Genomic DNA, 27,466 nt, shown 5'->3' on the forward strand with positions numbered 1-27,466 from the left:
CTAGATATAATATAAATTTCTGCTCAAGTATAGCAAAAATTAAGTACCTATTTCAATGCCATCTATAGTAACATGGATGGTATATAGACCCACAGCTCCAGGAGTCCAGTTTGCACAGTATGTACCATCATTGTTGACTCTGATCAACATGTTTTCACTGGGTCTAGGCATAAACAAAACAATTAAAATAATTAAACAATTATTGTCTTCTTGAAAATTGTTTGTAATTATTTGGAAACTATTATTTTTATTTTCCTTTCAGATCATCCAAATACCATTTTCCTCCCATCCAATGTACTAATCTTACATTATTTAGAAGTTATAAATCTCTACACCACATTTATTTATAGCAAATGATAAAAGAACACATTCAAAGAGTAGATAATACAAATAAGGAATCAACATTTAAACAACTAAGAAGGAAAGATTTTAAGAAAAAAAATACACAATTTTCGTAGTGTTTCAACTTTTAGGTAAGATTATTTGGCAGTCAAGGCTTGTGACTCTGAGCGTAAGCAGAAGAGACAGAACACATTCATTTTAGTCCCTATTAAAAAGTAATCCTTTAACGTTTACCTCTTTGGTGTTGGTGAAGCAAAACGTAGTTCTTCAAAAGAGTAATTTTCATATGCCTATAAACAGATGAAATTCAACAAACAAAAAAATCAACAGTTATCAATTATACTAAAGTCATGAATAAAAGAAAGCAGAGTATTCTCTCAAAGAACATACTAATCTAATTTTACACTCACCAAAAGCATTGAGGAGGGAACCAGAAACCAATTCCAAAACACAGAGAGAAACACATATACATGAAATAAGTATCTTCACTTTCCTTTTAAATTGCCATTATTTAGATAATAAAGAAACTTATTGCTAACGAAAGCTTTGTTCACAGTCAAGTATTCGAATCTCTTCCAATCTCACTTGCATAAAACACCTCTGAATTATTTTAATAAGCTAGATTTCAACTTCCTTGTAGGCACAAATATCCACATAGTATCTAAGGGATACAGCACCACGACGATGTAAGTCAATCTAAGTCTGTGCTGGCATGATATCACCATATTGCTCTCATAATTTTACATACCATAGAAGCATACAACAATTTACATTAGAAGAGATTCTGCAGAGGGATCTGGACAGGCTGGATCGATGGGCTGAGGCCAACCGGATGAAGTTCAATAAGGCCAAGTGCCGGCTCCTGCACTTTGGCCACAACAACCCCATGCAATGCTACAGGCTTGGGGACGAGTGGCTGGAAAGCTGCTTGGTGGAAAAGGACCTGGGGGTGTTGATTGACAACCGGCTGAATACGAGCCAGCAGTGTGCCCAGGTGGCCAAGAAGGCCAATGGCATCCTGGCCTGGATCAGAAACAGTGTGGCCAGCAGGAGCAGGGAGGTGATCATGCCCCTGTACTCGGCACTGGTGAGGCCGCACCTCGAATCCTGTGTTCAGTTTTGGGCCCCTCACGACAAGAAGGACATTGAGGTGCTGGAGCGTGTCCAGAGAAGGGCGACGAAGCTGGTGAGGGGTCTGGAGCACAAGTCTTATGAGGAGCGGCTGAGGGAACTGGGGTTGTTCAGTCTGGAGAAGAGGAGGCTGAGGGGAGACCTCATCGCTCTCTACAATTACCTGAAAGGAGGTTGCAGAGAGGTGGGTGTTGGTCTCTTCTCCCAAGTGACGAGTGACAGGACTAGAGGAAATGGCCTCAAGTTGCGCCAGGGGAGAGTCAGACTGGATATTAGGAAAAATTTCTTTACTGAGAGAGTGGTGAAACACTGGAACAGGCTGCCCAGGGAGGTAGTGGAGTCACCCTCCCTGGAGGTATTCAAGGAGCGTGTGGATATGGCATTGTGGGATGTGGCTTGATGGGCATGGTGCTGTGTGGTGTGGGTGGGTTGTTTTGGTGTGGGTTGTGGTGTGTTTTGTGGGTTGTGGGTGGGGTTTTTTTTGTGGGTTTTTTTTTTTTTTTTAATGGTTGGACTTGATGATCTTACAGGTCTTTTCCAACCTTAGCGATTCTGTGAGACCTCCAGAGGGAATAGAGTTCACCTCCCTGCTCAAAGGAGAGCCACCCTCAAAAATTACATCCAACTTCCAAATTAGGTCAGCTTGTTCAGCTGACACATCCAGACAAGTTTTGAGTATCCCCAAGGACAAAGATTCCAGAACCTCTCTGGGCAGCCTGTTCCAGTGTTTGACAACTCTCATTGTTATTTTTTTCCTCCTAATATGTAACCAGAATTTCTCTTTTCACCAACTGTGTCCGTAGCCCCATATCTTTTCCTTCTGCAAGTCCAAAAAGAGTCTGACTTTGCCTTCTCTATAACCTCCCCATGAGAATGCCAGTGTCTATGCTAAGACTACTGAGCCAGTAGAAAACCAACCCCAAAAATATAAAAGTAAATAGTTTATGCCAGTTTAATTCCCTAGTCTAGCCTGGGACCATATGCTTTCCAGAAGGTGGATGGGATAGATAAGCCTAAACTGTTATGAAATCACTGCCTTAGCAATAAAACAAATCATGATAAACTAAAGCTATGTCACAGAACAAAAAAGAAAGGAAGCTTTTCAGTAATCACTGTAAATGAGAGACAGAGTGCCTACATCTGTTCTGAGCATGGATGGGGGTGAGAATTTAGCCTGGAGAAGAGGAGGCTCAGGGGAGACCTTATCGAGCTCTACAACTACCTGAAACGAGGTTGTAGAGAGGTGAGTGTTGGTCTCTTCTCCCAAGTGACAAGAGATAGGGCAAGAAGAAATGGCTTCAGGTTGCGCCAGGGGAGGTTTAGACTGGATATCGGGAAAAATTTCTTCACTGAAAGGGTTGTCAGACATTGGAATGGGCTGCCCAGGGAGGTGGTTGAGCCACCATCCCTGGAGGTATTTAAAAGATGTGTGGATGAGGCGCTTAGGGACATGGTTTAGTGGTGGACTTGGCAGTGTTAGGTTAACGGTTGGACTTGATGATCTTAAAGGTCTTTTCCAACCTAAGTGATTCTATGATTCCATTTCAGAGAATGCTGTCAGATCATTAAATAGTTTAAGCAAAATTTAGAAAACATCCCTTACAGCTGGGAAGCAGCCATATGCCATTCAGAAAGCATATAGTATATAAGATACCAGTTATAAAGGCTAGATTTCACTGTTCTCCCAGCGGAGAAAATCAGAGACAGTTCAAGCAATGCAAACAGTTGCCTTATCTGCATAATCTGGGCTCTGTCCACCAACATGCAGAAATCCCTGAGATTCTGGAGTTTTTAGTTTGAGCTGTCTGTGACCCAAGGACTTTTCCAACGCTTGCTGTAGCCTAACCCTATAGCTTCCAAACGTAGAGAGTGAGCATAATCCTAGTTATTTGCCTAGGGGAGTCAGACATCTCTAGATTGATCAGTAAAGGATCCTCTTGAAAGTCTTTTACCAAGCTCTGTAGACTGGCAGAGAAAAGGATAAATTCTCTGAAACTACCTGAAACATCCTCTATCTCACGACCTGCCAGTAAGCATACACTGTCTATAGCACAAGATGCAATCAAGACGGCACTGTCCTGCCTGGCCTCAGAAATCTTTTTAAATGTCTATTTGACGAGGAGAGAGAGGGCGACAAAAAACAAGGTCCAGAATACCTAACAACTCATGCTACTGCCACCAATAGGCCAAATACTGCCTCTCTTACCACTGTGGACACGGCTGACTGGTGTTTGGCTTGAGGAAATCTGCAGATATATGGGATACAATAGTATCAGAGAGCAGCAGACAGTGCATTGAAGACCATGTGAAGATAACAAAGCAAATGTGTTGGAGGTCAAAAACTGCAAGCCAGCCGAGTGGATTTAACAATGGAATTGTGGATCCTCCTTCTTTCTACTCAAAGTGAAGAAGAAATTCCCTCTATATTGAGGCGATACTTCCATTGATTCCCACTAGAAACAAAATGGTTTACTTTCACAGTTTCTTGTGAAATGACTGCACTGAAAAGCCCCATAAGAAGTAGATAATGGTAGTCCCAGAACTGCACGAAGTACCTCAGCAAGAATATCTCTGGGCTAAAATGGCTGCTGAGTTATCAGATTCTCATGTTAAATTAAAAACAACAGGGGGAAGAGAGGTGGGATAAGAAAATTTGTACATACATGCAGATCAACCATTTTGGGTCTCTAGACAAGACGTGGTCTTGGATATCAGTTCCCCAAACATGTCAATTCATTGTCATGAGGTGAGAAGCTACAGTTTCTAATTGTATTTGGATGTTTCTATCAAGTACTGATACAACATGCAGGCTGGTATAAAACAAAAAGGTCAGGGGATGTCTGCATTTTACACTGAAATGAGTGCTCAGTAATGCAGGGAGGGAAGAAGTAGAAGAGAATTTTTACATTTTCTTGAATCAGTACAGTTCTTAATAAGCTAATTAAGAACAGCAGGTAACACATCTGCATTTCCCACAATGTCAGACAGTCCTTAATTTAAGCAGCAAAATATCATTTCTCTTCAGAATTTAAAAAAAAAAAAAAAAGGAAAAAAAAAGAGTTAGTTAAGTTTTGGATGGAAAAGATTTAATCTGAAAGGAACCACTGGAAGATTCCCCAAAAAGGTGTTAAATGTAGAAGCCAAGCATGTTTCAACAAGCAGAGAGACTTCTTGTATTTTACTTTGGTTTGTCTCTTTTAGTTTTTCACTTTTATCTTTACCAACATTTGTACTGTTGTTATCTACTAAGATAACTTTAAATGAATTTTCATTTTAATTTTATCTTAGCCTGATTGAAGTTAAAATTTATTACAAGTTAACTGTTGCTAGCAAACTCTCTGAGCTGATCCATTTGATAGTGGCTAATTTCAACAGATGTTGTTTAATATTTATGCATTGATACACAAATCATTCATATGGTCTTTTTACTATGCTGAGCTCCTATTTTTTCCTACATTCACCAATTATAGTTTTTAATATAGATTCACTGGGTTGACTTCCCCTCCACCATTTCAATAGCTTTTTTCATTTTTCCTGAGTGACTCAGATTAGTTTGTTAATCAGTGTAATCAAAACCAAAGACAACTTTTCTTTTTAAATGCTAATCCAGTTTATAATTGCTTCAGAGTTCAGGTAATTGCCCCTTCTGATGCACCTAGTTTTCTGCTGAACTTAAATATAATCAAAGTAATTTGTAATTCACGTATTTTCAGATTGTGACCAAACGAAAATAGACTTTTTTCCTTCTCCTTTGCATATCTTTATACACTTCGAATGCTGAATTGTATAGTTATATTGCTAAAATGACAGCAATTTACCTTCATCATTGTAATAGCAATGTATCGAGCTTCTTTTACTATCATTGGCTCATAGGAAGAATCAAGCTTTGGTGAAGGAAGTCCTCCAAAGGTCATATCACTGCTAGGGGAAGCAGCTGTTGAAGGACTCCCCGGAATCCGTTGCACCTTTTTAACTTGTTCTTGTTGCAAAGATGTTTTTTTCTGAGAAACAGGAATAGCTTTGACTTCGACCTGCAATAAGACATGGAATACAGATGATGATTTAGGGAGAACACACACACATACATTCTTTCAGATCTGATAGGGTACAGTGACAAAGTGCTTAGAGCACTCACTATAAATCCAGCTGTGTCAAAAACCTATGCATCTACACTTAACACTTTGCGAAGCCAAGCACAGCATCTCTGAAAAATGTAAATGTACAGGAGAGAAGCACCCAACTGACTTTGCACATGATCAGTAAGGGCCTGTGTCAGTTCTGCCAGTCCCAGAGCACTCCCTGGGAAGCAGCACGTCGTCTGGTATGCCTAGCTAAGTTTTCCCACAGCAGAAAATGCTACGAAGTAGGGAAGAGAGGCTTCCAAATGAGTGCACAGGTTTCAGAGTGAGTCATCAGGGCCTGCTAGATCTGGATCAGCAGTGGCCAGATTGGATCTTGGCTAGCTCTGCCCCCCTACTACATCAGCACATTTAATGCATATTTTATCTGACATTTTTCCCAGAGATACCACAGACCTCCATTAGTGCAGGTAACAGAGTCAGCTGTACTTAGTGTTCTGAGGAAGAACAGACTATCTGGAAAATAAGTTTACTCACTACTCATCCTAAATCTGCAACAAAATGTGTTTAATTGCTGCAGATTTCATATGCTGCTTTCATTTACTGGAAGTTACATCAGCACACTGCACACTGAATGAGTCCAACAGAATGATTAAATTGAATTACGATTTGTTACTTTCAGACATTCATGAAGAAAAATAGTAATTAATCAAGAAATCCAGCAACAATTTTGATGTATATATTTTGACATATCCTTTTCCTGATTGATAGAGTGAAATCACTACTGAAAACGTTTTCTACTTCCTTTATCACACATTTAAGTCAGTAACCATACATGTAAATTGCAATCAAGCTGTGTTTGTGACTGATTCTTGTGTTACTGTTGCAAACTCACAGTTCATTAATGCGTTTACAGCTCACTGTAAGATAACTCTCGATTATTACATCCTATATGAAGAACAGATTTGAGAGTTCTTATGACAGGAATTATGCCTTTGTATAAGGTACTTCACAGAATCACAGAATCACTAAGGTTGGAAAAGACCTGTAAGATCATCAAGTCCAATCATCAACTAACAACACCATGCCCATTAAACCATGTCCCACAGTGCCTCGTCCACATGTTCCTTGAACACCTCCAGGGAGGGTGACTCCACTACCTCCCTGGGCAGCTTAGTCCAGTGTTTCACCACTCTCTCAGTAAAGAAATTTTTCCTAATATCCAGTCTGACTCTCCCCTGGCGCAACTTGAGGCCATTTCCTCTTGTTCTGTCACTCATCACTTGGCAGAAGAGGCCAACACCCACCTCTCTGTAACCCCCTTTCAGGTAGTTGTAGAGAGCGATGAGGTCTCCCCGCAGCCTCCTCTTCTCCAGGCTAAACAACCCCAGTTCCCTCAGCCGCTCCTCATAAGACTTGTGCTCCAGACCCCTCACCAGCTTCGTCGCCCTTCTCTGGACATGCTCCAGCACCTCAATGTCCTTCTTGTAGTGAGGGGCCCAAAACTGAACACAGGATTCGAGGTGCGGCCTCACCAGCGCCAAGTACAGGGGCACGATCACCTCCCTGCTCCTGCTGGCCACACTATTTCTGATACAGGCCAGGACGCCGTTGGCCTTCTTGGACACCTGGGCACGCTGCTGCTCGTATTCAGCCGGTTGTTAATCAACACCCCCAGGTCCTTTTCCACCAAGCAGCTTTCCAGCCACTCTTTCCCAAGCCTGTAGCGTTGCCTGGGGTTGTTGTGACCCAAGTGCAGGACCTGGCACTTGGCCTTGTTGAACCTACTTCACCTACTTTTAGGCTTGAACAAAAGCAAGCCTTGAAAATATTCGTACTACTCCAGAGTAATAGTGGGCTTTAAAACACAGATGTAACCTAATTTATTAAAACAACGTGAAAAACATTTTGTGCTCAATTTGTTTTGTTTGCATGCTTTGTACTTCAAATCAAGCAGCCAACTTTTCTACATATCCCATAGGTTTTACTCCAAAGCCTGCAAGGGTTTTCCAGTTATACCTGGGGCTGTCACAGAATACATGGAATACTTCCCTTCCAATACTTTAACAACCAAAAAACCCAACCAAAAACAAAACAAAAACCCCCAGACTACAGGAACTTCCAAGTATTAGAAACAGAAAAGGGGGAAGTGCTGTTCTAGTAGAAAATAAAGTGGCTATAAAATGGTCCATCAATGTGCTTCTGATTCTTTTTTCCATCACATTTTATTCAGTTTAATATTTATAATATTCTTTCCTGGCTTACAAGTTAAAAAATGGATTATTGTGACCTTACACATCATCACCATCAAACATTATCTACAACTGATTATTTCCACAATCTACGCGTGGAACTCATTACGGACAGGCTACACATGTGTAACTCATTATAGACAAGCTATAAATTGCATGAAATGGTGTTGGCATAATATAGAATTTGGTAATTTTGTGGATTTAGAGGTAAGAAAGTCCTACTACACTGAATTTACAAAGGCCACTTTCTGCCTTATACAGGAGTATTCTGTAGGGTATCTCCAACAAATACTAAAAGAAGGCACAATGAAGTATAAGAACAGCCAAGATTACACTAATTACCTTCATATTAGGAACATGAACAACATCCCCATACTGGTCTTTTGTTTGTACTGTAATAACAGTTGGCCAGCCACATCGAATGTCATCCTTATTCAAAATCAATGATGTTTTCTGAGGATCAGCATATGAATCTGGCTGAAGCCACCTACAACAAAGGCAAACACTTAATATTAAATCTCTTACAGACCCCCAAAAGATAAATTTTCACTCTGTACAAACATGACTTCCAGCTAAGAAAGGATGCTAAAGGTCTGAATACTTAAATGCTTTTACCTAATATATTAACAGAAACAATACGGTCAAATAGTTTTACTTAACTAATATTTGATGCAGCTATTCAAGTTCTATAGCTAGTTGTATAGACAAGTAACAGTGCACAAGTTTTGAAATTTAACACATAACTAAACATTTTCTATTTTGTTGCAAAACTTAAACATTACAACTACAAAGTAATGGGTTTATTCATGCAGCACACAAACATTTTACCTTGCAAGTCGTCCACCACTTGATCCTGGTACACAAGCAATGAAATCCTCCAGAAATGACTGCTCATTGCTTTGCACCTGCAGTGGAAGATTCCCTTCAAGAGCTTCCAAAATGGTTGGTGAGTGAGATAGTGCCAAGCCTTTCCCGAGAATGCCAGAGTGAGATTTGCACACCTTTGGTTTTTTGTGGGGGTTGGGGTCGGGGTGAAAGGATAGAGACAAAACAGATTTTCAGTGTCTTACATGTAGACACTTTCCCATAACATGACACAACTAGCATAGAGATTTTGGGCACTGAAAACCATTCAAGTAGGAGTGAATAAACTTCACTCTGACGAAAGTTAAAAAAAAAAGTCACTTCAGTCTATAAAACAGTAACTTATGTTAAATGAGATTAAATGAGCTTGAGTTGAGAGAGAATTTCTGGAAGAAAGAATAAGATAACACGAACTTCCATGTTAAGAGTATCCTAAAATGCTGAATTGTGACCAGGACAAGAATGAAGAAAGTCGTTCTGAAAATGTGACCAATGAGCATGTTCCAAAAGAAAATAAAAGGCTAGAGATATAACTTATAGAAAGGCAGATCTCTTAAGAAAGGTATGTTTGGGTGAGACAAAGTAAAAGAAATCCCTTCTTTGCAAGAAGGGAAGGAAGGTAGAAAGATGCATAAAATATTTAACAGACAGGACTAAAAGCAAAAATGAATCTATTAACTCGCACGCACACTGCTAGCTCACGTCTTGAATTAGGACACAGTGGGTCCAAGAACAGATTGCTGAAAAAAATATTTCTTTCAAGGAACAACTGATTCCTCCTAGACAGTTTCTGTTTACTGTTCTGTCATCTAAGGCCTATGCAATAGTGTCATACTGAAGCACAGGTATGTTTTTCCAGCAAGTACTGGGACAACTAAATTTCAAAACAGTTGCCCTGAAGATAATTAGGAGAGAGAGACAGAGGTGAAAACTCCTTTTTCACTGTGCATCATCAGCCAGGAGCTAGAATTAGGGAGCTACTGACCAGCATTAGCTCCCATCACAAATAAAATATATCATCAATAAAGAACAACTGCAATCATATTATTTGACACTTAATAAATGCTACCGTTCAACTGAAAAAGTGATTTTATTTCTGCAATTACAAAGACTTGCAGGATTAGTTTTGGTAATATCTAAAATTTGTTAAATCCTGCAACCTAAGCCAGACACCTATACATTTTGAAATGTATTTGGTCATCTAATCTCCTCTGTAATATTTTATGCATTTTTTCCTAAGCAGATTTATTTTTAAAAAGATTTCATGTAAATACTAAACTTCTGTAAGATTTTCTTAAACTGTTTTATAACAAGCCAGATTCCCTCCTATTATAAAAACCTTACACGTGATTTTCTTGCATAGCAGTCAAAAAGTTTCAATGCAGTTATGTGCTGGAGTGTGTTGCAATGGAAAAAAAACCAAAACAGCGGTATACCTGTAAAGCAGCCTCTTCAAGAATCTCAAGATCTTCTTCAAATTCATTACCTGCTGTAAAAATAGAACTTATTTTCCCAACAAAGAATAAACTTATTTTTCATAACAATATTGACATTTAGCTACGTACGATGGAATGCGAAATTCAATCCTGTTTAGTGAAGCCTTCTATATTACAAAATTTAAGTTTGCAAGATGATGTGTAACAGTTTTTAACCAGCAGTTGAAAGATTAGTATTTTCAAGTAACATGCAGTACTGTGTAGTTCAGTGCATAAGCAAATAAAAAATATATGTTACACAAACCAAAAATTTGGTACTTGTCTTCTTATCTCCAAGACAGTATGTGTGGCAAGTCTTTGGATGTGACTAGATACTTTCAGAAAAAGATTTTGGGAGGTCAGGATGGTTTCTGGGAAGCAGTACCTATCAGTATGCACCAGCTGTTCCCATTTAAGAACCTACCCTAGTAACAGCATTTGAAAACCTGATAAACTCTGCACAATTTTCTAAATTATGATTCCTCCTAAAACATAAAACTCAAATACTTTCTCAGAAATGAAACTCAAAAGTCTGATTCCAGGGTGACCAGAATTGCCAAACACAGTCTTTTAACAGAAAAGTAAAACAGATAAGGTTACCATATTTCTATTCTCTCTCAAAAACATGTCAGGCAATTCTACTAGTAAGAAGAGAGAAAGAGAAATGAGAAGAATCAAGTCCTAAGGCATTTTTAAAATTCGAAGAAATACAGATATATAAAAAACCTGTGCTCCCAGAAATACATTCTACCAAATTTGAAACAATTAGTAAGTAATAATGTTAAATACACTGATTAATTCCACACTGCTGTTGCAGTTAGATCTTGGTCATAGACCAGATCTCTTTTGGGAAAAATTATCTTTAACTTGAGCCTTGGGGAACTGGCAAGAAGGAAGCATGACCTTTTGAACATGGTAACTCAAACAGTATTTGGGTGTACTTTCAAAGATGCACGTTTTCCTAATACATGAAGGAATCACTGTCTGGTCCATCTTCCTTCGGAGGAAAAAAGACTAAAAGCTTTCTTGATGTCCTTTCAAAACACTTTTTTTCCTAATGGTTCTAGAGGAATACTTATACAAGTATTTGGCTACTTGTATACAGACTATAACCACTATAACAATTACTAAAAAGCAAGGTCTTTGGGAAGGACAATGTCTTTAAAGTCAATAGACCAAGATAAATCATGCAAATAAAGCTGAAGATGGAAGGGTCCTACAAGGATGCACAAACTTCCACAAATGTACCCAGTGAGAATTTTCAACCATGTGTTTCCTATTTCCTTTTCTCAAAATTCTGCCACATTACTGAAGTTTCTCATTGTCTTCAATAAAATCGCCAAGTTTTGAGAGCACTTAGTTCGACGCAGAGGTCTAAAGAGTATCTGGGAAATAGAGCAGGATTTACTTCTCCTACTTTTGGGCAGTGAAGCATGAGATAATGAGCTCAGACTTACATATCACAAGATATCTTTATAGCAAATGGAGGAGAAACAGGCTCCTCCTTTGGGTGATTAATTTCACTTTGCTTACATCTTCATCTTCGTATGACATGAACCATCCTCTGAAGATGTCTACATTAACTCTAAAAGAAGGTTAGAACTCCTAGCTTACATATAGATGCCTAACTTTAAATGCCAAAGTTCAGGCACTGTAAGTTAAGTTGCTAATTCTTTTATGGAGTGAGCCTTTTTCTTAGGTTACTTTCTTTAGTCTGTATACATCCACACAAAGGTAAAATTGTAGAAATTATAAAGTATGAAAAGTCTAACACATAGGGCCTTCTTGTGTGTATGCATTACAAGACAATCTTTTATAGGATTATATAGGATCTTCTAAAAGGACACTCCATTCCATGAATAAGATACTGCTCTGCAGATGCTCAATGGCAGTAATATGGTATTTTTTAAAGACAAAGGTAGAAGATACATAATCTAGAATGCAGAAAAAGGAAAAGTATTTGGATACCAAATCATTTAAATGTTGCTCTAGAAAACCACATTTTACCTCTTTTCCTGCCACAGTGTTTTTTTGAGACACCAAGCAAAACATTTAAAGAAAGCAAAATCACAGACAACCAAAATCCATCTTAAAAAGGCTGCACAGTGGTTTACATCTGCAAACACTACCAGCGCTGCCTATAATCAATAATTTCTGTTTATTCACAGGCTCCAGTGGTATTGTAGAGAAACAATACACACGTATGATGCCTGTTTGTCATTAGCTTTGTAATATTATCAGCAACACTAACAGACTTGGCTGAAGTCCTTGAGTTGGTGTTAACTAACCAATCAGATGAATCAATTGTAATTATGTTAGTAATCAGGAAACTCTTCACAGGCAATGAGCCTATCCCTCCCCTCTTGCAGATCATACACAACCACTTTTATAGGTGGCTGAGACTGGGTAGCTATAGGTAACTTAATTGCATATTTTACTTCAAATTGTTTTTATCTGAAAGCATATAAAGCCAATCTAGGTACCACCTACTTTCCCTTCTTGTTTTACACATTCAAAATTAGAACAAACCAAAAAACCTCTTTAGAGACAAGTACGAAGTACTAGAAAACCTGGGAAATTAAGTTAGAAGCATTTAAACTTCAGCTTCTTTTTTTGCTTAGGAGAACAGCAGGCTAAATGGGTGCTAGGGAAGTCAACAAAACTAAGAGGTTAATGCAGCTGTTTGGAGGATAACAGAAGGCGGCACTATTTAAACTACAGAATTGCCTGTACTTTTGAGAGAGAAATACAGATCTACCAGTGCAATTAAGGTGCCTGTTTACAACATAAAGTAAGAAATCTGCACATCCAAATACACAAGCAAAATACCAGGTTAAAAAATTCAGATCAGGTTTTGTGGTTATAACTGCACACTGATCAATGCCCTCCTGCTCATTAATGAACACTTCCAGTCTCAGCAACAATATTTGAGCTCTCGTTTGTGCTCCTAAATTGAAATGATCAAAAAGATATCCTATTTTTCTTATACACTAATGTAAATTAAGAGAAATGCTATTACACAGAATACGGCTGCATCATTAGAAAGTTCTAATTCAATCCCCGTATCCATTAATTTTCACAAACTCTTATTTTTCCTTACATTTTAAATTGCATTTGGGTTACGTTAAACTTTTATTTGCTGCATCTGCTGTAAAAGTATGTAATTTTTTTTTGTAATTGTAACAAAAAAACTACAGCAGAAATATTTTAGGCTGTAAGGTCTACAAATGCAATGGTTACTTCCAATTTTAAACAAGTAATTTTGAATTTTACAATTCAATGCTGCAGGTATTTTTCATTCAGAAAGGTGTGGAGTGCAGGCAGAAAAAATAGCGAAAGAGAAATACAAATAAGATACCTGCACATTTGTGAAGTACCACGAGGAAAATGTAGGACATAGTTTGTACACTGATACACTACCTGTGGATGGGGTGAGTTGGTTCAGATTTAAATGACCAGGTTTCCCTCCTCCCCATACACACATAAAGGGAACAGTGTAAACAGAAAACACCACCACTTTATTATCATGTTTGATTAATTCAGTTCCAAAAATTAATTTTGTACGATCATCTCTAACTGAAAGCAACATTAAGACTTAAAGGTAATATTCATTCACAAAACCAGAAACAATGATGAAATAATGAAGTATGTTCTTTGAGTAGGACTTACCAATAGGAAGCGCTAGATCTTTCTTCATCAAAGCTGCTGCACATGATCCTCCTAAATTGGCCAATTCTTTCTCCAGCTGAATAATACCCTTCAAATTGAAACAAATTTTAAAACAAAAACAGTGTCTCAGAAAATAGGACAACGAATGCATTTCCCTGACAGTGCTTTTTCCAAAGAGCTATTGATTGTGTGTTCCAGTTTGACATTTCTCAGTGATACTGTTCCTGCCAAACAGCCAGACTGTAATGTTTCGCTGTGACACGAGCCAGAGTACCAAATTTTTAGAACAATTTCAACTAGGTAAGAGTATTAATAAATGGATTACCATGCTTCTCGTAGCCTAGTAAGAACACCTGAAGATGATAATTGTGTCTCATCTGTAACATTAAAGAGAAAGGGAACTTCCTAATAGAAAAAACCTACTGATACACATTCGGATTGCAAAGCAATACCTCTTTTAAGCTGTACATATACACATACCGCATAAGCTCACATTCCCATCTTGTTTAAAGGTAGTACTGTTCATAACTTTTTTTCCTCTTCCCTTTCTCTAGTTGGAGAGGCAAGGATGGGAAAAAGATTCCATTATTTCCCTTGCTCCACTATAAATCCTGGGAGAAGCCCCTGACAGTTTCTCCCCTCTAGACACACTGGGAAGTTATTTATTCCCATTGACACTGCTGTTCTAGGGAATGAGAAAACTCCCCCTCCCTCCCACCGGACTTATCACTGAAAACACACGAGAGTCTCTCCATCAGCATCTTTCAACCCTGTTCACAAGAAATAAAAAAGAACAGAACACACACAATTTTCAAATACATGGAGGGAAGGAGGCTGGGTGCAAGGAATCGGGGGAGAGCAGTACGGCTAGGGAGGTTGTAGCTAGTTTTTAAACCATAAATAAATGTACCCGATATTTTCCCTTCAACTTGTCTCAGCTTCATGCAGGCACAACCTCTTTAACTTTGCTCACAAAAAGGCATTGACACTAACACTAATTTTAAGTTTTAAACAAATCTGTGGGTGGTTCAGCACACCTCTGACAGATGCCTCTCACGGAGGAAAAAAAAACCCAAAAAACAAAACCCCACCAAAAACAGCAGGGGAGATGGGCAACCTCCACCTGATGGATTTTCTAGGCAGACTTACAGAAACTGGCTATATATAAAGTAGGTAGAAATCATTCTTTTGGAAAGAGCCTTCAAAATCAGTAACTCTAGACTTGTCTTGTATTCTCCAAGACTCCCAAGCAGACTGAAAGATCTCCAAAATGCATTTTAAACTAAACCCTTGGACTTTGGGACTCAAAACAGCGGGTTCTGAAATAGCAAGCAAGTAAAGATGTGAAATGCGGATCAATCCACCAGACAGTTCCCTGCTGTGTGAACACCCTTTATGCAGAAGTCAGTTTTTGTACATATTTTGTAGATTTAATAATGAACAACAAAAAGCCTTCCTTTTCATTCATGAAAGCATAAATATTTTTTTTTTTCAAAATTCCTACGTTTAAACAAAGTTTAATAGTTCAACTACACCCGATTCCTTAATGCACTTGCTCACACTCAATGACCTATTTCAGTTTTTGCAGAGACTTCCTTAACACTTAACAAAATACGAATCATTGTGTATCTGAAAGCCCCAATCCTTTGGATTTATAATGGAAGACTAGCTCAGAATTTTAGGAAATGTCATATACCACTGTCATACTAGATAAAATCACGCTATGTATTTGCAGACTGTCACAGTTATTAAAAAAACAAACCAAAAAACCCCCCATCCCAATAATATTCAGATTGAAGAATTCCAAACAAAAATGTCCATAACAAAAAATGTTAAAAAAAATTATATTCATTTAATTTTAAAATAGTTTGCTAAAGTTATTTAGTCAGAAGTGGAAATACCATTATTTTTACCAAAAAACCTGGCCTTATAGGAGAGAATTAATAGGTGCAGCAATTGCAGCCATTTCACTTCTTCCTTACCTCATCAGATCCTGGACTAAATTCATATCCAATTGCATAACATTTGAAACCATAAAAACAAGCCTTTTCATCCTTCACGTAGTCTGATGCAGTCTCCAGAGAAAAGAGAGCTTCATTCCCTTATAGGAAGTAAAAGGTTACATAAAATAAATAAAACAAAAATCTTAGTATTTCTCCTCTTTTTGTACGTTTCTTCTACATGAACATATATAAAACCTAGGCTTTATATGTAACATGTAAAGTAAAACCATGAATAACACACAGATGAACGCTTCAAACAAGAAACCTAATATAAACATAACAAACTGATGCACAACCAATGGCTCATAATGAACTCTTGCCAGCTTGGATGAAGATACTTTTTCAACTTTGTTTTCTAAGATAATTTTGCAGAAAAATGAAACTTTCTTTCATTATTTTAATAATTCACATTACTAGAAATTATTGCAGTATCTCTTTATTACCTGGCAATACTAATACCATGGTAGGCCATCCTGAAGATCCAGAGAATTTTTTTAGTTCTATCCATGAATTAAGGTTTTCATGAACAGAAGCATGCTTTGGTCCAAATCCCAGACTCTGTGCAATTCTAACAGGAATTAGTAAACGAAGAACATCCTCTGATTGAGCAGTGCCACACTGAGTGTCAAACTCTATTGTTATCCACCTGACACATTCAGGAAAAGTCACCTAAAACAAAACAATAGTCCAATTATGTGCAAGTTCTGGGGTTTGTTGGTTTATTTTTTTACATTTAATTCTTCATTTCCATTTGGTTTTAACTCTTCAGGCTATGAAAGTGATTCAATTATGTAATTCCGTACACTTGTTTTGATATGATTTAGGTTAATATTAACCTAATTTATTCTTTGCAATTCAGATATACCTGAAATGCTTTACATCTTACTGAATTATAAACATGTATTATAACTTATGTTCAGATGAAGTATTTGCACTTACGATACCATTTGTGATTGTTTTTAAGAACTCCCCACAGGATCATTAAACAAAACAACCACAGACTACTACTACAAACATGTAACTCTCAAATACTTTTTTAAATGCAAACTTCAACACACACATTCAATATCTGTTTTGTGCAATCCTAGAAAAGTACACAGCAGTTGAATCACACTTGTGAATATGGCTTGCAGTACGGTAGCATATAGGTACAGAATTTCAAAAGCAGTAACAACTAAGCCTAAGGCTTCAGATAAGGTCCATAAACTTTCAGAACAATAATAAGCACCATTGCTTCAGGAAGATCATATGATGATTACATTTTCTGCAGTGGATGTCTTGCTGTCTCACAGGACAAGCAAGTGGAATAATTAGTGACTACCTCCAGCTCTTACTTGATTCCAGGTTTACTACCTCTGGATTTACCATCATGGAATAAATGCAATTGCAGAACTCACTATTTCAAGAACGGAAACATGGGATTTATCTCTCAGGCATGTAATTTATGCCTCAGCTCTTTACTCAACTAGAAAAAACACCCTTTCTCTACTGACATTGAGGAATATCTAGTTTTATTGCAATAGTCATCCATGTAAGGGCAGAAAGAGGACCTGAGAGACTTCTGCAAATGACAAATCATGGTCCAAGTGAAAGTAATTAATGAAGAATTTAAATTGGCAGACCAGCAATAGCCAGCATAGGGATCCCTACACTATAATGCATATTAAATTGACTACAATTGATGTTAGGTATTTTTACAAAGCATTGTTTTAGCATTAGGTAATAAAGTCTGAGATATGATTAGATATGTATACATAAAGACTTCCAACTTCTAGTCTGTACAGTTAGAGCAAAGAAACTGTGCACGACAGTAGGAAAATCTAAGATTGAGCAAATTTAGGGACTTACAGTAGATACGCACATTAGGGGGTTAAAACTACCCTAGTTTCCACTATAGCTTCCACTATACTTACTGGACAAACAGAGGTTTCTCCAGAAAGCAGTAAAGTAATAATATAGGAAACTGTGTCCTATATTAAACAATATGAATTATCATACATGGCAACAATTTTTCAGATAGTAAATGTTGACGAAACAAAATACACGTGTCAAAAGCTTTTAAGAAACTTCACGGGCACTCAGAAATGGTGCTTACCTTATAGTGCGTAACACAGGCAGGTTTATAGGGATGCTCACTTTCTACAACAGCATAGTGATTGGAGGTAGTACAAGCAGAAAGCCCTTGCTCCGGTTGGTTTCCGGTGGTGCTGTCTGTAGACTGATTTGGGTTAAAAGCTGGAGGGGCATATTTCTGATTCAAAACTGCCACAGAAGGAAGTAACTGTTGTACTAGGCCAAAGACCTCAACAGCAACCTGTAACATAACACCACACACAGTGAAGTATTACTTATGACTGGGTGAAAACAATACTCACAAACTTAGATTTCTTGACAATGGCTGTTTTGGATATTCTCAGAATATCACTACTACAATTCATTCAGTCGTTTTCCAATTCTGCATCTACACAATCTTGACAAAACAAGCATCACTACATTAATCTCAAATACTCCTCTTGGAGACTTGCCAAAGCTGAAATAAAAATCTGTACACAGCTGCAAGGTACCTTCACTAAAATACCTTCTACTAAAAAGCCGTAACATTAACAAACAATAAGCATGAGTTGACAGAAAGCAAATACCATACTGAAGTCACAGTCCAGTTATTAATGCTGTTATAAAACAAAGTATATTGTTTTTTTTCAAATATTGAACATATTTTAATGCACGTAGTATTAAGCATCGCATTGTACTCTGTAATCTTTGTAACATTTTCCAAAGAGAGGAACACTTCTTAAGCAAAACACTTGGTTCTCAACACCAGTTCATCACAATAACAAGGTAACTAAAATGTGAAACTCTCTTTAGTTAAATGAATCTGCTAGATTTTAAGTGGCAAGTCCTCTTCCCCCCCGCTTTAAAGAGAAGTCAAAAGAGAGCCTACAGTTCAGAAAAAAAGCAATACAAGGCAATAGTGTCTACTAGCTAAGGATTAATAACATTTGTAAATCTAATAACAAATTTCAAGAGTGTTCCAGACCATGCACATGGAAGAACATTATGCTACTGAAAAGTAAGGTTATTTTTATTTGTAGCTGACATCTTCCTATCTCTAAATTTGATAGAAATAATCTAAATTTAATGGGCAGCTACCACTGCTTTGGATGTTTACTGTAAAAATAGAATTTACATAATATAAAAAACCATTTCATCCCACCAGTATTCATCAATGAGTTATAAATGCAGATCCTTCTAACTTACTGTATCTTCCTACTGTTAAAGTCTGTCATCTTTCCCTCTGCTTCCTTAAGGTGTTTTTTTCACAATGTTTTCAATTCAAGTTAAAAAACAAAAGTAATTTTTAAAACAAGACATGTTTTTAAAATTCCTGACTCTTGGAAAATTCATAATGAGTTGCATAATCAAATATAAACCACTAATTCATAAAATCGTAAGAAATTAAGATGTGCAGATTTTCAGAGCAAACATTTTCTGGTATAACATTCTTAAATTTTTTCAGTAATTTCTATTGAGGAGCATACCTTGGGAATAGCTGCTGCTACTGGTCCTATATAGGCTATTATGAGGGGAAGCAGCATTGAAAATAGACTGGAAGAGCTGAGTAGTTCTGGAATGTCTTCAGCTAAACAAAGATAATTACAACACAGGTATTATTAATGAATGTACCATGGTTCAAAACACATCTTATTTTTCTGGTGTGCTTCTTATGAGTTAAAATTCTAGTTTCTACATTAGTTTTTACTTCAAATTATTTTCTAGGCATTGTCAAATTCTAAACCTGTAAAGTTCACCTGAGATAAACTTGCCATTATATACAGTTCTCTGTTAAAAAATCTCCTCCTCTTAGAGCATAATTTTATTGCATTCTTTGCCATTTTGTGAAACTGTGTTCATACTTTCTACAGCATAAAAGCTAACACAACAAGCTCCTCCCAGCCCTCCAAATCAATTTCTATAGCACTATGCAATATTCTGGACATTTTGACTAGAATGGCTGAAGATGGTAGCTGAAAACCATTCAGTTTTAAGGCTAATGTCTACATTTCTCAAAAATGGATGGTTAAGTGCTTATAAACACATTACACTCACCAGTCTTCCTGTTTACCACCACCATGCAAAACATGCAATAAAATTTGGCACTGACCCATCCCAGCATATCTTTTGGAAATAAAGAATCTTACCAGCTTTAACATGATGCCTGCTGAACTGATTAACAAATTTATACGAGGTACCTGCCTATGATATCTCAAGTGCAACTCAATGACTTCGAAAGTTACTCACAGTTTGATACCCACAGTAATGACAGGTTAGAAAAATATTCTTCGGAAAGCAAAAGAGAAATATCACAATTTTTGTATGACCAATATTCTACTACTATCTCTCACTATCAAAGAAGTTTTAAAAAGTAGATTTTGAAAGTCAATTTTCAAAAGCCTTACCATCTACAGCAAGAGCCCTGTGCAACAGGTCTTTGGCTGCTCGTACAACAGCGCTCACAACCGAAAGAGCCCTGCTACAATTTTTATCTTCTTCATTAGCTTTGTTCAAAAGCTGTGATTGCAGATCTCCATCATACTCACTCCTGGATGGTAGATTAAGTTAAAGTAAGTTCACAAAATACAAAATTGTATTAAAAACTCCATGACTGACTGATTTTTAGCATAGAATAAGTAAAACAATTAATTTATGATAAACCAATAAAGGAAACAATCAAAGAAATGGCAGAGGATATTTTGGAAGCAATGCTTCAGTGTTAGCCCTTTGCAATAATTTTATTTTTGTTTGGCAGAAAATACAAAAAGCATGTTTCTGAAATGTTTACGTTTCTTTGACTAGATGCCTTTCAAACCACAGAAATGTATGAATTGCTATGCTCTTCCAAGCCCAACCACTTACCTTGATAAAAACAGAATAGTACTAAATGCACCACAGAAACAAGTAAAACTGTCAATGGATATTTCTGCAGTATTGTAACAGGGAAGAAGATTTTCCTTCCCTATTCTAAAGATCAATTTTAGTTTTGAAATACAATCTTAGGCTTACCCTTAACAAATAGTTTTTTCTTTGAAATCCATTCTGTATGTCAAATTAGATTCTCCTAAACAACATTATGCACAAAAATATTTCAATAAGGTATATGAAAGATATGGTTTGATTTGCTTTTTCAAAGCAGTTGAATGATAAACTAATTCAAGCCCTCAATATGATAGAGATTCAGCCTTGACATAGACAACCAAAATCACTTACTCAAGATGTAAAGCAAAATTTCCCATTCTGTTTTGGATTTCTTATGTTTGTCCAGAAAGATTTGATCTTTCAAAACATCATTCCAAAACATTAAGATTCCAGCACTGCCACCTCAGAATGCTCAAAAACTTTACTTGGACCAGTTCAGTGCACAACAAGGATACTATCCTTCTCTGTGACTTAAATTAACCACTCTTACAAAAATACTCTTTTTTTTTTTTTTTGGTCAATGTGTCCTAGAATTGTAGTTTTGATGTCAGCCTCAAGCCTTTTCAATTTGAATTTATTAGTGATTGACAGTGGGTGCAATTCCAACTGGGTACAGTTCCAACAAATCCTTCGAAAGCCTTTCTGCCCTGATCAGAAGCACATTAACACACTTCTTTTGGTATGGCCTTTCTTGACATTTGCATAAGCAACAATTCTGTTTGTATTTGAGCAACCTTCAAACAAAATTGAGTGTGAATCTTACAAGCTCTGTTCTATAATAGTTGATTGAACATTTGTTCCTTTACTGTAGGCAAATCAAAACCCCAAGTCATTATATATCAAACTAGGAATCCTCAGACTGACCAAGTCTATAACTATAATCATCCATCAGATAACATTTAGGTTTCTGTTGTCCAAGCAAACTTCAAAAAACATTGTGATTACAGGCAGCAGTCTGCAAATTTTCCAAACAAAACTTAATTTATTCGGTAACAGTTCTGACTTGTGCCATTACGGTCCTTCAAAAGCTTCTTAGAATTTTATCGCAATTGAAACAAAAAAACCTGAGACTGTTCTGATCTGAAGACAGCACTTTGGTGTGGGGTGTGGGGTGTTTTTTTTTTTCCATATGTTAGCTTATTATTAAGTTAGAATGCCTTGAAGCTTCCATTTACTTAAGTTTTATGTCCTTTGCTTTTCTGAAATCGAAGAAATTGTTATTTCTCCTTTATCCCCTCTTTTACTTATATAAAAGCAGAAATTCTAGGAGTGGGAATAAATGTTTTCCTTGACTTCTTTCCTCCTTTTTACATAACATGATGCTTCATGATTATGATACTTCACAATAAAATTCCTTCAAACACTGGGGGTATTACCTAAACACAGGTGTACAAGATTCCAGGAGACTACATCAACAAAAGTATCATGACATACAACATTGTAACTCCATTCTTTGATAAGCAATTACTGTTATTACTGACAAGTTGGATCTTTGAGTACAGCCAATCTCATGTTTTAAAAGAGTTTAGAACTATCCTGTATCTTCAAATACACTGTTACTATAATTTTGCTGGCAACTTTATTTCTTCGTATTTTAGCTCCTTTAAAACTTTCTTAAGAGCAACATGTTCTTGTAACGGTTAGTCCAAAACATGTCATTTGTTGTACCATTATTTATTTTCTCCTGTTCATCTTTTATTAGGTAGATATACCTTGCACATAATTGAATATCAAAGTAAATTACTATTTCTTTGCTCCTTTTACTCCCTGGATCTACTGTTGATCAGACTTTTACCACAAAAATTGAGATTTGATTAAAAGGCGTGATGCATTTTTTTTGCTGTACAGATATTGGTAGTAATTCATATATTCAGGTGCTGCCACATTTTGAAAATCATGTCTTCATGCATATCAGGTTAAGCACCTAAAAAAATGAAAGCAATGCTTTCTGCAACAGCATTACCTTAAGTAAATTCCTACTATCATTCTGAAAGGCTAAAATAAAGCTTCCCTGGCAGACAGTCAGATGTTTCAGTTGATTTTCTTTGTGCAGTTGCACTTTCTTTTTTTATACCTTTGAACTCTACAGTAAGAGAAGAGACAGTTCCTTTATAAACAGAACTTGCTTCACTACATGTTGCAATCCTTTCTGGCAACAGAGGAAGGAGCTGAACTTAATCAGAGAGAGAAACAATCCAGTGAGTAGTCTCTCAAAAATCTCTTAGGGTACAGAAAAAACAAAGACTGAAGTATTGTATATCCTTCCAGTCTCCCATATTATAACTTTAAAGCAGTAGATAATGGACCTTGTAAGAGAAGTCAACCATCAAAAAAAAGAGAATCTAAAACAAGACTGGAAGAGGCACCAATACAACTGGCATCCCGAAAACTCTCTTCACTAAATAAATAACTTAAGTCTGAAACTACACTGGAAGAACACAATATTGCTGTTAAAGAAGCTCTTTCCTCAAACACACTCCAGATGTATTTATTTCTGTTACTTCTCAAAAATACATGCTGTATAATAGCGCTATGATGGTTTTATCCACGATCATGACAACACACAAACCTGTAATACAGAATCTGTGGAATTTGTCCTCGCGTTTGGTTTGTGCCATTACTGCTCAGACTACATGTACTAAATGTAAATGTTACGCCATCTGGACACTGAACTGTAGTCATGCCTCCATCTCCATTGGCAGTCCGGCTTCCATAATTCCTCAAACGAACTGCGTATTTCACATTTTCCTTAAAAAGGAGAGCCAAAAACATGTATGTGTTTTACACAGCGTAGTAAGTTAGGCTTCGTGGTATTATGAAAGCTATTATTTTACATTCATTCTGGAGAGTCTGAGAAGTCCATCAAAGCAATTGACAAATGAAATTAACTGATAAAGATCCAGAATTTAAGAAAAGCCAAAGCTGTTCCATGTTCCCAAACTATGAACCATAACTTAAGTAAAATACTACTTATAATTATGTGAAGAGTGACCAGGTACCCAAGCAAATTACCTACCAAATGGCACACAAAAAAGTTGCACATTCAAGAATATTCTAAATTACTAAGCAATTACAATCTATCTTAACTATTACAAAAATTAAGACTTAATTTCTTTTTGCTGCCAAGATTTGAAATTTTCAGTTACAGGGTGAAACTGAAAATTAAGCAAGCATGTCAAGAATTATTTGTAAATGCGTATACAAAAAAAACAATTTACGTTGAACATTCTGATTTTTGTTCTCTAAAGAAGTCATATGCAACCTACAGATGCGCACTTCTTTCATTTACCTTCAGTGGCACAACTTTGTCAAGTCTGATTTCAGCTATGTCACTGGGAGAATCATCTGTGGTGTAAGTTCCTTTAACCAACTCTAAAGATGTCCATCTATGAGAATGAGTTGAATCTCCGGTATGATCACTCTGATTCAAAGAAACAAAGTCATTTTAATACATTTATAATGTAAAAACATGACACATTCACGCAATTGTGCAAGTTATGTCTTCTTGCATAAATTGTTACACACAGCATTACAAATAAAACAAAGCTGAAAAAACCTGTTCAGAGTCAACAGTAAAGCCTTTCTGCTAAAAAAGAAATTACTGAGCAGAGAGATTAATTTCCCATAGCAACCTATGCTTGCCCTCTGGAAGAGATTAGAACAGTCGGTTAAAGTTAACAACTAGGTGTAAAAGAACAGAGATTTTTCTTCAGTACAAGAACATACAATACAGTTTTATGCTTCTTCTAAGAGAGTACTTCAACAACACATGAAACCTCTGTAGCTACAGCCTGACCACGCTGGTAGGCTACCCCCTTCTTCAATTTTTGCTTTAAAATGTTTCAACTTGGTCTCCTTTTTTTCTTATTTTCCTTTGCAGTTTGCAGAGAGGTAACGGGTACTAATTTATGTTTAGCTCCAGGAAGCAAAAAGCCCACTATACTTCAAGTATTATTTGTAATAAAGCAAGATTTCAAGACCATAACGAAGATAAGGACCCTACTGGATATGGTATATAGCTTGCAGTACCACAAAAATCACCACCACAGGCAAACCAAAAAACCCTACTACCAATGTACTGTTTTACTGGTAGCCTAGACTGTGTAAGAGTATTACAATATTACTTTGAAAAACATATTATGAAAACTCTGGGGTTACTTTTGTTGAAATTGTTTTCTCCAATGCAGTACTTACATCATCAACTAATACCTCCAACTCATATTCATGAATTCCTCCTCCACCGTAAACAGAAAATCCTACTACAACTACACCAGGTTTGTCAACAGAGAAACATATTGCATCAGGGGATCCATTCCCAGTATTCCAGCTTCTTCCCTGACTTGTTTTAGTGAATCGGTTTGGAGTGGATTTGACAGAATGGAGAGAGTTTAGCCCATCAACCTGTAGACAGTTAAATACAAGCACCAGAAGCTAATTGTTAGACAACTTTAATAAAGCAAAGTTAAGTGAATTAAATTACCAGATTTTCAACTGGGTAAATTTTAAAAGTCAGATGAGTAAAACACAGAAGATGCCACTACTGGGGCTTTTATTCACTATCGACTGGAAAGAAAAAGAAAATATAATTTCTGGTAATTGGGAATTAACTAGGGATAATTAGGAAACTGATTCCTAATTTTTTCAAGTATTTAAATATATATTTTATAGGATGAATTAGCACAAAATATAGCTTAAATGTGCTTCAAGAAGAGTTAAGTATTTCTGCCTTAAGTAAGGTCAAGATTAAGAGGGGACAGATACAGATCTTACATAATAATAATATCTTGATTAAATACGGTTTTATCAAAAGCTCAGTTCTTTCTGTGAAAAAAATCTGCTGATAGTACAGAGACAGTGACATCCCTTTAATAAAATCAAATAAATTTCAACCATTTAACGATATTATAGCCTCATTAAAGGGAACTTCTATGTGTGATCATGAATCTCTGGATTTTAAGAAGCTGAACTCAGTACCACTCTCAATTTCTAATACAAAGCGAATAAACTGGAAAAAGTCTAATTATATAGACAACTATGACACACATATTATATAATATTGAATATATAAAGGAAGATACGTGTAAGGAGTATCTTACATATAAAGGAGGAAGACACAATGCATAAACAAAATGCCTTATAAATTCTGACCCATAATCAAAAGCAGACAGGATTAAAACACATGAGGCACCCATGACAACATGAGAGGCACAGAGGTGCTCAGGTATGTGGAACTGCCTCCAGTGAGCACCGAACAAATATATTTTGAGTGTATACATACAGAGACATGCATACAAAAAGAGAAGTACTCAAAAGAAAATTCGCATTTTGTAAAGAATTTGCAGTATTCTTCAGGCATAACTAAGTGGCTAATTATTAACAGTACTTCCTTAATACAGTGAATCCATGCTTTTAAATTTATGTTAAACATCTGAAAGCTACTAAGAATTCCAGCATCTGTGAAAGATCTGCACATCCACATAATTCCTGCCACAGCCTGTATCACATTCATAATATACTTGTCCTGAAAGATTTCTAGCAATGATTTTATAGAAGCTTTACCTCAGATCCTAATGCCGATGCTGTAAGCTCACTCACAATACTAGCAAGCAATCCACAAGTATTAGAAACTAGATGTGAAGAGAAAAGTTCGTTTTCTCTTCTAAGGCTGTTCCGTACTGGTAAAACAACAATGACCAACATCTTTTCCAGCACTTCCCGAAAGCTTGTGATCCCTGAAACATTTTCTTCACTCTGCATTATGAAGAGAAAAATGACAAATGACATTGTTCTTACTGGGGGGGGGGGGGGGGGGGAGAAGTAGTATGTATTCCTTTGTCCAAAAACTGATCAATACTCTAATTTCCAGAATGAAGTGGCATCGACTTTGTTTATTGCATTGGAAAGATATATAGGTGTCCTTCTCAGGAGAGAGCTTTTCCTTTTATAGCCCTCCTTGCCATACTATCTCTAAAGCATACGTTAGAATACAACAGATATATAGCTGTCTGTGGGACTGTTCATATTATTTTTAGACAATGGGGAAGACAATAAACTCAGCAGCTTTTTGCCTTTGATGTTAGCAAAGAGAATTTTCTGTGCAAACAGGTAAGATAAAACCAGTGGAGGGATGCTTATAAAAACAGTTGTTACTTTACTGAATGAAGACTGTGAAACAAATCTAAGCTTAGACATCTACTGTGTCTTCTACCTAGCAGTGACATCCACTGTTTTTCAAAACAGCTATCCATACTGAAAGTCATTCTCAATAAGGAAAAATAAAATCAGCTCTACTGATGGAAATCAAAGGTTTGCCTTTCTCACCATTTTGTCTCCCAAAAATATCCCAAGTAGCGAACCCACAGGGAAGACAATCAGGTCAAGCAAACCTGTAGACACCTGCACAGATACCTGCACACAACTCCTTCTATCTTTAGCAGTTAAAAGGCAGCTGGACCGAAGACAGAAGTATACCTTTGCATTCAATAGCTTTTGGTGATTTTTTTTTTCTTCGTTAATTTGTGCAGGTGCTTTCTAACTCTGTGAAAGTTTTTAGCATAATAATGGCCTACAGGAATATGTTCCACAGCTTAACTGTGTATTTCATGAAGAACAGCAATCTTATGAACTTACCTTTTGCTAAGATCTCTGGTTGCTCAAAACTTTTGGTATTGGAAGAC

At 36.7% G+C, this 27,466-nt stretch overlaps 1 protein-coding gene across 1 annotated transcript in view; it reads right to left on the reverse strand.

Annotated features, from left to right (window-relative positions):
* The window catches only part of MYCBP2 (MYC binding protein 2), a 213,019-nt gene that overhangs the window by 81,312 nt on the left and 104,241 nt on the right, over positions 1-27,466 (reverse strand). Inside the window, exons 34-49 of the mRNA XM_059820870.1 lie at positions 26,349-26,540; positions 24,984-25,190; positions 24,079-24,210; positions 23,359-23,537; positions 20,273-20,415; positions 19,355-19,455; positions 17,911-18,129; positions 16,259-16,484; positions 15,795-15,913; positions 13,813-13,900; positions 10,105-10,157; positions 8,633-8,805; positions 8,147-8,291; positions 5,292-5,504; positions 577-632; positions 48-163 (exon numbers count right to left, since the gene is read on the reverse strand). Coding sequence (XP_059676853.1) covers positions 48-163; positions 577-632; positions 5,292-5,504; positions 8,147-8,291; positions 8,633-8,805; positions 10,105-10,157; positions 13,813-13,900; positions 15,795-15,913; positions 16,259-16,484; positions 17,911-18,129; positions 19,355-19,455; positions 20,273-20,415; positions 23,359-23,537; positions 24,079-24,210; positions 24,984-25,190; positions 26,349-26,540 — 2,362 coding nt within the window. The remainder of the gene's footprint in view (positions 1-47; positions 164-576; positions 633-5,291; positions 5,505-8,146; positions 8,292-8,632; positions 8,806-10,104; positions 10,158-13,812; positions 13,901-15,794; positions 15,914-16,258; positions 16,485-17,910; positions 18,130-19,354; positions 19,456-20,272; positions 20,416-23,358; positions 23,538-24,078; positions 24,211-24,983; positions 25,191-26,348; positions 26,541-27,466) is intronic.

Source organism: Gavia stellata, chromosome 1 (assembly GCF_030936135.1).
Source record: "Gavia stellata isolate bGavSte3 chromosome 1, bGavSte3.hap2, whole genome shotgun sequence".
Classification (NCBI taxonomy): domain Eukaryota; kingdom Metazoa; phylum Chordata; class Aves; order Gaviiformes; family Gaviidae; genus Gavia; species Gavia stellata.